The sequence below is a fragment of the Boleophthalmus pectinirostris genome, unplaced genomic scaffold (assembly GCF_026225935.1).
Source record: "Boleophthalmus pectinirostris isolate CB_2022bp ecotype Guang Dong unplaced genomic scaffold, ASM2622593v1 HiC_scaffold_4, whole genome shotgun sequence".
Taxonomy (NCBI): Eukaryota; Metazoa; Chordata; class Actinopteri; order Gobiiformes; family Gobiidae; genus Boleophthalmus; species Boleophthalmus pectinirostris.
In genome coordinates, this window is record NW_026571353.1 from 42,288,393 (window position 1) to 42,300,139 (window position 11,747).

The 11,747-nt window shown below is 45.0% G+C and overlaps 1 protein-coding gene across 1 annotated transcript in view; it reads right to left on the minus strand.

The window, feature by feature from the left end:
* Window positions 1-4,964: 4,964 nt before the first annotated feature.
* The window catches only part of snx2 (sorting nexin 2), a 37,262-nt gene continuing 30,479 nt past the window's right edge, over window positions 4,965-11,747 (minus strand). The window contains 3 exon segments of the mRNA XM_055161879.1: window positions 4,965-5,091; window positions 6,149-6,220; window positions 7,052-7,132. Coding sequence (XP_055017854.1) covers window positions 5,041-5,091; window positions 6,149-6,220; window positions 7,052-7,132 — 204 coding nt within the window. The 3' untranslated portion in view covers window positions 4,965-5,040.

An 11,747-nucleotide genomic window follows, 5' to 3' on the forward strand; every position in this document is an offset into this window, starting at 1 on the left:
GACTGAAACCAGGACTGAACCAGGACTAAACCAGGACTGAACCAGGACTAAACCAGGACTAAACCAGGACTAAACCAGGACTAAACCAGGACTGAAACCAGGACTAAACCAGGACTAAACCAGGACTAAACCAGGACTAAACCAGGACTGAACCAGGACTAAACCAGGACTAAACCAGGACTGAACCAGGACTAAAACCAGGACTGAACCAGGACTAAACCAGGACTGAAACCAGGACTAAACCAGGACTAAACCAGGACTGAACCAGGACTAAACCAGGACTGAACCAGGACTGAACCAGGACTGAACCAGGACTAAACCAGGACTAAACCAGGACTAAACCAGGACTAAACCAGGACTGAACCAGGACTGAACCAGGACCAGGAACTGAAACCAGGACTAAACCAGGACTAAACCAGGACTAAACCAGGACTGATCCCAGCATCGCAATTTAAGTCACGTAAATAGGAAACAGCCATCATCCATTTAAAATAAATAAATAAATAAAATCATTATCTGTGTTTTTTTCATTTTGTTTTGGAGAAAAACATTGAAGAATTTTTTTTAAAATTTTTTTTTTCATTTTCTTATTTTTGATTTAATTTTGCAAAAGTAATTAACAAACGACACACAGATTTCCAGGGTGTAAAGTTTGATCATCGTGTGAAACAGAATCAAACCCGCGACTCGACGGAGGAGGTCAGAGGTCAGAGGTCAGAGGTTTGGTTTTATTGAATCTGTAAAACTGTAAACGAAAAAACATAAAGTCTCTCATTTCGACAGGGGCAGTGTGGATCGATGGACGTCCCTGTCGGTTTAGGCTGCGGGAGCTCAAATCGACGGTTCTGACGATCTGCTGTGGCGTTTTAGAAACTCTGGAACTGTGAGCTGTGGGTCTTTGTTCCGGCGCTGGTCCTGGGGGGGGGTGAGGGGCGGGGGTAGGTGGTGGCGCCGTTGGGGGGGTAGTGTGTGTGTGTGTGTGTGTGTGTGTGGGGGGGGGGGGGGTAGTGGACTTTGCAGAGGTTAATTCGAGGCGTATCTGGGATCTGCGCTCCGGCCCGAGTCCGTGTGGTCCGATAACGCCGCACATATTCATCATAGAAGAAGAAGAAGAAGAAGAAGAAGAAGAAGAGGAGGAGGAGGAGGAGGAGGAGGAGGAGGAGTACAGTGCAGAATCACAGCGACGCAGATAAGGCGCTAATGCTAGCCCCTCCATGTAAACCCATTACTCCTGAGTGTCACGGGCCGCAGGATCCGCCACACCGACGAAAGAGAGAGAACAGAGAAGAGAGAGAGAGAGAGAGAGAGAGAGAGAGAGAGGGAGGGAGGGAGGAGGAGCTAATACAAGACTCTCCATGTTCTCCCATTAGTCCTGAGTGTCAAAACACAAACGACCAGATCTGCAACACCAGACGAGAGAGAGAAGAAAGGAGAGAGGAGAGAGAGAAGAAAGAAAAGGAGAGAGGGAGAGAGAGAGTGAAGGAGGACAGAGTGGGAGAAAGAGCAGAGGGAGGGGGTCAAATAAGAGGAGGAGGAGATGGTGAAGGAAAGAGATGTGGAGAGAGAGATGGAGGAGATGGAGGAGGGAGGGAGGAGGGAGGAGATAATACGGTCGTTTGTCAGGAGCAGATGACAAGGAGCGAGCGGTTAATTCCGGCGCAGACTGGACACGGGACGAGTTCATTTTCTGCTCGGAAAAAATGAAAAAAGAAAAAAGGACAAAAAAAAAAAAGGTTTAATCTGAAGTTTGGAGCAGAGAAACTCTGCCGAGCACAGAGCTGAGGAGGGTCCAACACCCGCTCCACAACACGGAGATGTTCCACACTGCAGCTTTACACTCGTCTGTCACATTTACTCAAAAACTTCTAATTTATGTTTCTATTGTTTTTATTTTTGGGGGGAAAAAAAGTCTCCCTCGTCTCGTGTCCCTCGTGAGTCTGTGGTCACATGACACGAGTCTCCGTCTCTTTTCTTCTGCTCGACTCGACTGTGCAAAGAACAATATGAAATGATTGTGTTTTCTTTACGTATTATTCAAGGTGCCAAAGGCTCCTGATGATCTCTGTCCAGGTCTGGACCTTTGGGTCTCTGTTCGTTCTGCAGGACACGTCTCCGACTGACGGCTTCACCTCCAGAGACTCAGAGCTCAGAGGAGGCAGATGTTCATGTCCCGTTTGTTCTACATCAGCAGATTCTGTGGGTCTGTGGGACTGTCCCTGTGGTCCAGGGTCTTCAGCAGGAGGGTTTCTGCAGCTCAGAGGTTCGACAGTCGTCGTGTCTCTGGACGAGCGTCGGGTCTGTGCCACTGACAGTCGAGCAGTTCAACACTCAGACTCTTCTGATCCTGTGGGTCGACCTGCTGAAGAGCATCAGGTTCCACCGCAGGAAACAGTTCTTTTTAGGAGTTGCCCTGAATTCGTTGACCATAACGGTCCGTCCTTCCACTCAGACGGTCGACAGTTTCATGGACGTGCAGTTGTTGAGCTGGATGTTTCTGTTGGTTTTCTACCTTCATCTCTCAGGGAAACTGAGCGCGGCCTCTGCTGTGGAGCCACTCCAGGTCTTTCTCTTTGTCCTGTGCAGATTTGACTGATGATCTGCATCTGGACGCAGCACAGTTCCTCCACAGGAACCGGAGACGTTCAGTGTCTCAGGTTCTTGTGGTGGACAGAACGTCTTGGATTGTTAAAGTCTGATCCTGTCAGATCTCAGAAGCTCAGCAGGTCTGGTCCTGGTCTGGACTTGGATGGAGACTCTGGGAACATCAGTTTCCACAGGAGGAGCCAGAGCAAAAACTGTGGTTGTGTCCTTAGGCAAGACACTTCACCACATTGTCTAGTATGAAAGTGGAGTGTGTGTGATGGTGGTGATTGCCTCTGTCAGTCTGCCCCAGGGCAGCTGTGGCTACAGCAGTAGTTTACATCAGCAGCTTTAGAGTGAATCAAGATGAATCAAGTTTTGTAAAGTGTCTGTGAAAAGTGTTTATAGAAATAAAGACTGACTTGGTTTGAGGGACGAGCTGCACAGACGCATCTCCAACAGGAACGGGCTGCAGCCTGGCAGGGACGGCAGGGACGGCAGGGACGGCAGGGACAGGGGACGGCAGGGACGGCAGGGACAGGGGACGGCAGGGACGGCAGGGACAGGGGACGGCACGGCAGGACAGGACGTGGTGTTCAGGCGTCAGTGAGGAGCACATCAATGTTCTGGAGCTGAGGACCGCGCGGCTGCATCTGAGTTTTTCCTCCTAAACCAGGACTAAACCAGGACTAAACCGGGTCTAAACCGGGTCTAAACCGGGACTAAACCGGGACTAAACCGGGACTAAACCGGGACTAAACCGGGACTAAACCAGGACTAAACCAGGACTAAACCGGGACTAAACCGGGTCTAAACCGGGACTAAACCAGGACTAAACCGGGACTAAACCGGGACTAAACCGGGTCTAAACCGGACTAAACCGGGACTAAACCGGGTCTAAACCGGGACTAAACCGGGACTAAACCGGGACTAAACCGGGACTAAACCGGGTCTAAACCGGGTCTAAACCGGGACTAAACCGGGACTAAACCGGGACTAAACCGGGTCTAAACCGGGTCTAAACCGGGACTAAACCGGGACTAAACCGGGACTAAACCGGGACTAAACCAGGTCTAAACCAGGACTAAACTAGGACTAAACCAGGTCTAAACCCGGTCCACAGATGAGGGTAAAACAGTTCAAAGTTGGTCGATAGATTCTTTTATTTCTTTTCACTTGAGGAATGTTTAAAAATTCCAACATAAAGCTTTATTTAAAGGCGTCAGTGCAAAAACAGGAGGAAAAGTGACGACAAAGAAAAATCCAAACTCAGATCATCGTCCGTAAAAATCCAGTGACGCTTCAGTTCGATTTGAGAAACAAAAACCATAAAAATCATCTTTAAAACCTTCACTGATCAACAGGAAATCAACTTTAAATAAAAACACACAACAGAGCAAAGGATCCTGGGAAATGGAGTCCTCTGTGGGACAAACAGATCTAAACCAGGACTAAACCAGGACTAAACCAGGTCTAAACCAGGACTAAACCAGGTCTAAACCAGGTCTAAACCAGGACTAAACCAGGTCTAAACCAGGACTAAACCAGGTCTAAACCAGGACTAAACGGTCTATTAAACCAGGTCTAAACCCAGGACTAAACCAGGACTAAAACAGGTCTAAACCAGGTCTAAAACAGGTCTAACCCAGGACTAAACCAGGTCTAAAAACAGGTCTAAACCAGGACTAAACCAGGACTAAACCAGGTCTAAAAACAGGTCTAAACCAGGACTAAACCAGGACTAAACCAGGTCTAAACCAGGTCTAACCCAGGACTAAACCAGGACTAAACCAGGTCTAAAAACAGGTCTAACCCAGGACTAAACCAGGACTAAACCAGGTCTAAAACAGGTCTAACCCAGGACTAAACCAGGACTAAACCAGGTCTAAAAAACCAGGTCTAACCCAGGTCTAAACCAGGACTAAAACCAGGTCTAAACCAGGACTAAACCAGGACTAAACCAGGTCTAAACCAGGACTAAACCAGGACTAAACCAGGACTAAATGATTTTGACCAGTTTGACCCAAAATTTGATCCAAAGTTTATCCCAAAGAGGACTTGGGGGGACTTGGTGGACTTGGGGGGACTTGGGGGACTTGGTGGACTTGGGGGACTTGGTGGACTTGGGGACTTGGGGGGACTTGGGGGTGTTGCCTTCTCTCTTCGATCATTAGCAACAAAAACAGATCAATTAAAAAAAAAAAAAACACGTTTGCCCGAAAACCGCACAGCAGGAAACCACGGCCGCCCCGGGGATTGTGGGTAGTGTAGTCCTTCAGAGCTGTGTGAGACTACAGCAGAGACACAGGGGACTGATTGGAGCAGAGACAGAGGAGGATTGTGGGTAGTGTAGTTCAGTCTGGAGTTTTGGGGTGGCGCTGCTCTTCTTCTTCTTCTTCTTCTTCGCTGCCGCCGCCGCAGCAGCAGGAGGGAGGCCAGGTGCATGGTGGGTAGTGTAGTCTATGAGATGGCCTTGGCTTCAGGTAAAAACGCCTCCCAGTATTTGATCATCTGCAAACAAACAAACAAACAAACAAACAAACAAACGCTTCAGTTCGATTTGAGAAACAAAAACCATAAAAATCATCTTTAAAACCTTCACTGATCAACAGGAAATCAACTTTAAATAAAAACACACAACAGAGCAAAGGATCCTGGGAAATGGAGTCCTCTGTGGGACAAACACAGATCTAAACCAGGACTAAACCAGGACTGAACCAGGTCTAACCCAGGACTGAACCAGGTCTAACCCAGGACTAAACCAGGACTGAACCAGGACTAAACCAGGACTAAACCAGGACTAAACCAGAATTAAACCAGGACTAAACCAGGTCTAACCAGGACTAAACCAGGACTGAACCAGGTCTGAACCAGGACTAAACCAGGACTGAACCAGGTCTAAACCAGGTCTAAACCAGGACTGAACCAGGACTAAACCAGGACTAAACCAGAATTAAACCAGGACTAAACCAGGTCTAAACCAGGACTAACCAGGACTGAACCAGGTCTGAACCAGGACTAAACCAGGACTAAACCAGGACTGAAACCAGGACTGAACCAGGACTAAACCAGGACTGAACCAGGACTAAACCAGGACTAAACCAGGACTGAACCAGGACTGAACTGAACCAGACTAACCAGGACTGAACCAGGACTAAAACACAGACTAAACCAGGACTAAACCAGGACTAAACCAGGACTAAACCAGGACTAAACCAGGACTAAACCAGGTCTGAACAGTGTCATTAGTGGAGTGTAAATATATTGACGGTGCAGTTGTTGAGTCGTTCTCCGCTGACGTGTGTCAGTCTGGTCCGTGGTTCTGGTAAAAGATGAGAAAAGTCTCTTGTTTCCATGGAAACGACGTCCTGGTCCAGGCTCGGACGAGTCTGGACTTTCATTCAAAGGCTCCAACTGGAGGAGACCAGAGTTTTTCTGATGCTCTGGACTGAACACAGCCTCAGGGTCAGGTCAGGGTCAGAGGTCAGGGTCAAGATCAGGGTCAGGGTCACAGGTCAGGGTCAGAGGTCAGGGTCAGAGGTCAGGGTCAGAGGTCAGAGGTTCTCACCTGTTGTTGTGAGTGCAGCAGAGTCTCCAAATATTTGACGATGGTTTCTTTAAAATCCTTCACTCTCTCCTTCTGCAAAAACACACGAGTCAAACGTGTCAGTCAGGTCACGACTCGAGTCACGGCTCTAAACTCGAGTCACGGCTCCGAGCTCGAGTCACGGCTCTAAACCCGAGTCACGGCTCCGAGCTCGAGTCACGGCTCTAAACCCGAGTCACGGCTCTAAACCCGAGTCACGGCTCTAAACCCGAGTCACGGCTCTAAACTCGAGTCACGGCTCTAAACTCGAGTCACGGCTCTAAACTCGAGTCACGCTCTAAACTCGAGTCACGCTCTAAACTCGAGTCACGGCTCTAAACTCGAGTCACGGCTCCAAGCTCGAGTCACGGCTCTAAACTCGAGTCACGGCTCTAAACTCGAGTCACGGCTCTAAACTCGAGTCACGGCTCCGAGCTCGAGTCACGGCTCTAAACTCGAGTCACGGCTCTAAACTCGAGTCACGGCTCGACTCGAGTCACGGCTCTAAACTCGAGTCACGGCTCTAAACTCGAGTCACGGCTCCAAGCTCGAGTCACGGCTCTAAACTCGAGTCACGGCTCTAAACTCGAGTCACGGCTCCAAGCTCGAGTCACGGCTCTAAACTCGAGTCACGGCTCTAAACTCGAGTCACGGCTCCAAACTCGAGTCACGGCTCCAAACTCGAGTCACGGCTCCAAACTCGAGTCACGGCTCTAAACTTGAGTCACGGCTCCACTTTCTCAAGCTTTGGTGAAAAAACCCCGTGACTTGAGTTTATGACTTGAGTTTGTTTCTCCAGATGGACGAGCGGCTGAACTTTGTGCAGGTTTTTTTGTTTTTGTTTCACGCATAAACTCGGTGAAACTTCTGCGTTGTTCTTCTCACCTCAAAACGTGACACTTCTTTCCTGATGGTTTTTGAAATCTGCTCGAAGTCTCTCTCGCCCTGAGACACTTTCAGCTCCAACTGCAACGAAAACACACAAACAACACACAAACAACACACAAACAACACACAATTAAACACACAATTAAACACAATTAAACACAATTAAACACAAATATAACGAGACACACAAACGATCACATGACGAATAATTATCCAACGACGGAGACGAAAACGACAAATCAGCTCCAACCGCAACAAGAACACACAAAATAAACCACAGATAATACTCCCTACAACTGCACAACTCAAATAATACTCCCTACGACCTCTTGTATAACAGATATTTATTTCTACATTTATATTTTTTATTTGTACATTTATTTATTTGACTCCAGTTTGTTATTTTTGCTGCTTATTTAGAATTTTTTTTTTAATCACATATTTTTTTATATTTTTTTCTTTATTATATTATAAAAAAAATTAGAATTTGACCTGTATTTAGTAAAATATGAAAACAAAAACACTAAAAGAGGGTCAGATTTTCGTGAACAAACATTTCTCTTACATATACGATAATGTTTTAAATTTTTATTTGGTTAGAACTATTTTATTTTTAAAAGTTCCAAATGTAAAAGTTAAATGTGTAAAATAAAGTTGAGCTGTAAGAGTTCACCGAGCTTCTGGTCTCAAATTACACCGAGAAATAAAAAGAAAAAAGAACAAACAAAAAAAAACACATAAAACAAACATTATAATAAATAAACAGAACTACAGCAGGAAGCACTGGGAATTAAAGCTCCATTACGTAACATTTCAGCCAAAAAAACAATAAAGACAAATGTAAACACTCTTATAACAGAACTATGGGTTTCTAGAACTGTAGAACCATTGTGTGTCAGGTCTGTGGAGAGGCGAGCGACGCTCACACATCCACAGATCCACGTTCTGAGTGTCGTTTCTTATTACCAGGCTGAAATGTTCCGCAGCGGGGCTTTAAAGGGGAGGATGAGAGCGGGGAAATGTGAAACGCAGAGAAAAACATCACAAAAAAAACCAAAACTGTGACATTTGAATCGAAACACAAAAAATATTAAAGTTTTTTTTTTGCAAATGAAAAGTGTGTTTGTGCTGAAGCCGTGCAGGTCCTACCTCCTCCAGCTCCTGTGGGACGCAGCCGCAGCAAAAACCAAACAAAAACCAGTCAAAATCCTACTCAAATCCCATTCAAATCCTATTCAAATCCACTCAAATCCAATTTAAATCCCATCCCATTCAAATCCTATTCAAATCCCATTAAAATCTGGTTAAAATCCCATTAAAATCCGATAAAAATCTAATTTAAATCCAATTAAAATCCCATTAAAATACCCAATCATAATCAAATTTAAATCCAATTAATATTCCATTAAAATCTACTTAAAATCCTATTAAAATCTACTTAAAATCCTATTAAAATCTACTTAAAATCTACTTAAAATCCTATTAAAATCCTATTAAAAAACAATTCAAATCAAATTTAAATTAAATTAAAATCAAATTTAAATTGAAATCCCATTAAAATCCAGTCATAATCAACATAAAATGGAATTAAAATTTAATAAAATCGAATGAAAAACAAAATAAAATGGAATTAAAATCCAGTTAAATCAGAGTAAAAGATCAAAACTTTAGACGCTGCAACATCAAATTTGAATTAATTTTGTGAGATAAAAAAATAAAAAATACAAATTAAATGATGACGTCATCAACAGGAGCAGTTTTTATTCTTTCTGAGCCAAACTCCATGGAAACGTCTTTACCTGGAAAGTCCTGGACATTTGAATTTAAATTATTATTTTTTTTTAAGTATAAAAGCATAAAACAGACGAGTCACAAAGTGTGTGTGCGGTTCCAGGTCAGATCTGTGGAGACGTGAGGGATTTTTACGCAACGAAACCATCAGTAAACGAAGAATCACTCCAAGAGATTAAAGCCGCACTGAGGAACATTCCAGGCAAAGCAGTGACGTCACCATGGAGACGAGCAGACGGCACCGACAGACTCTTCATCAAAAAAAGAAACATGTTTGTCACAAAACTAAAACAGTTTTTCGGGTTTGTCGTTCAGCGGCAGAACTTGAAATAAACCAGAGAATCTAATATCGACGTGAAAATAAACACAAAATAAACTTTACATGAAATATTGGAAACAGAGGTCAAAATCTGTTCTTTTTTGTTTGACACTAAAACAGAAAAATGAAATAAACTGTTTTCCCGTTTTCCTGTTTTTGGTTTTTATTGAAAGACAAAAGTATAAATGTTCCGCAGACACAACATCTGAAACGTTTCACTGACGTCTGAGACAAAAGTGTAAAAAGTGAAAGTGCAGACGGAGAGAGAGAGGGAGAGTCGTGCTGCGAGCCTGACAGAACACGCGCAGGGAAAACACACATGACAGCTTCAACTGGCCTAATAGAGAAGAGACAGAGAAGAGAGAGAGCGGCAGGGCAAAAAGTGGGAAAACTCCTAATGAAGAAGGCGCCACGCAGCAGGGCAAAAAGTGGGAAAAACAACAAAAAACTCAAAAACACAACGAATGAACGAATGAACGCTCGACTGAGTCTGACAGAGAGATGGAGAGATGGGGGGGAGGAGAGAGAGAGGCGTCCTGACAGAGAGAGAGAGAAGAGCGAGGGAGGGAGAGAGAGAGAGAGAGAGGCGTCCTGACAGAGAGAGAGAGAAGAGCGAGGGAGGGAGAGAGAGAGAGAGAGAGAGAGAGAGAGAGAGGCGTCCTGACACCTCAACAGACCAAAACAGAAAACAGACAGAGAAAGAGAAAGAGAGAAAAGAGAGAGACGGTCAGAGAAAGAAGAGAGAGAGAGACAAACAAAGAGAGAGAAAGGAGAAAACAGAGAGAGAGGAAAGAGAGAGACAGAGATAGAGAGACAAGAGAGAAAGACACAGAGAGAGAGTGAGAGAGAGAACAGAGGAAGAAAAGAAAGAGAAAGACAGAGAGAGAAAAGAGAGAGAAAAAAGGAAGAAATAGAGATAGAGAGAGACGAGAGAAAGGCACACGGAGAGAAAGAGAGACAGTCAGAGAAAGAAGAGAGAGAGAAGAGAGAGAGACAGAGAAAGACGAGAGAAATACAGAGAGAGAAAAGAGAGAGACAGACAGAGAGAGAGAAAGGAGAGAGAAAAGAGAGAAACAGAGATAGAGACAAGGGAGAAAGACACACACACACAGAGAGAGAGAGACAGTCAGAGAGAGAAGAGTGGAAGAAAAGAAAGAGAAAGACAGAGAGCGAAAAGAGAGAGAGGAAGAAAGACAGAGAGAAAAGAGAGAGACAAGAGAGAGACAGAGAGAGAGAGAAAAGAGAGAGAGAGAAAGAAGAGAGGGAGAAAAGAGAGAGAGAGAGACAGTCAGAGAGAAAACAGGAAGAAAAGAAAAAGAGAAAAACAGAGAGAGAGAAAGAAGAGAAGGAGAAAAGAGAGAGAGAAAGACAGAGAGAGAGAAAAGAGAAAGACACACACAGAGTGAGACAGAGAGAGACAGACTGAGAAGAGAGGGAGAAAAGAGAAAGACAGAGAGAGAGAGAAAAGAGAGAGAAGAGAGAGAGAGACAGTCAGAGAGAACAGAGGAAGAAAAGAAAGAGAGAGAAGGACAGAGAGGGACAGAGACAGAGAGAGAGAAGAGAGAGAGAGGGGAGAGTGGTGCTTGATTCTGAACGAGGAGGAAAAGGAAGAGTTGGAGGAGGAGAGAGACTCTGATCTTCTGAAAACCTGCAGTAGTTTTGCTCGTTCTCCCTGTGTCTGTCCTAACTCTCGGACGAGGACGAGGAAGACGAGGACGAGGAGCGAGCAGCGAGGAGGACGAGCGAGGAGGACGAGGAGCAGCGAGGAGGACGAGGAGGACGAGGAGCAGCGAGGAGGACGAGGAGGACGAGGAGCAGCGAGGAGGAGGAGGACGAGGACGAGGAGCAGCGAGGAGGACGAGGAGGATGAGGAGCAGTGAGGAGGACGAGGACGAGGAGGACGAGGAGCAGCGGGAGGGCATCCGGGCTAATGCAGCACGAGCACAGAAGAACGATCAGATGTGACTCTACGCTCACTTTTCTCTCCGTTTTTATTTAAAGATGAATAAACATAAATATGAAGTTTGTACAGGAGCTGGATGTAAAGTTTATTTATTTATTATTTAGAGTTTAATTTTTACTTCATGTTCACAGTTTATTTGATTCATTTGACGTTTTATTCGTCACAAAACTGCTCGAAGGTTCAGATTTATCGACGATATTTATTTTCAATTTGAAAGTTTAGCGTAAATTATCAATAATAAAGTGTTTTTGAGAGAGAGAAATGTTGAATAAAAACATCAAGTCACTGAAAAATAATGTTTTGAATAATCGTTATCATGATTTTTTTCCATAATCGAGCGGCTCTAGTTTGTGCCGATACCGATACCGGCACCAGGTATCGAAACAGATCCAGAACATTTTGCTGGAACAAATATTGGTCCTTTAATTTTCTGTTCCTTCTGTTACATGTTGTTCTTACATCTGTGCGAGATTGGAGGGTGGTGTACCTCCTTGAGTCAGTGTGAGGGTGGAGGTGGAGGTGGTGTGGTGTGAGGTGGTGTACCTCCTTGAGTCAGTGTGAGGGTGGAGGTGGTGTGGAGGGGTGGTGTACCTCCTTGAGTCAGTGTGAGGGTGGAGGTT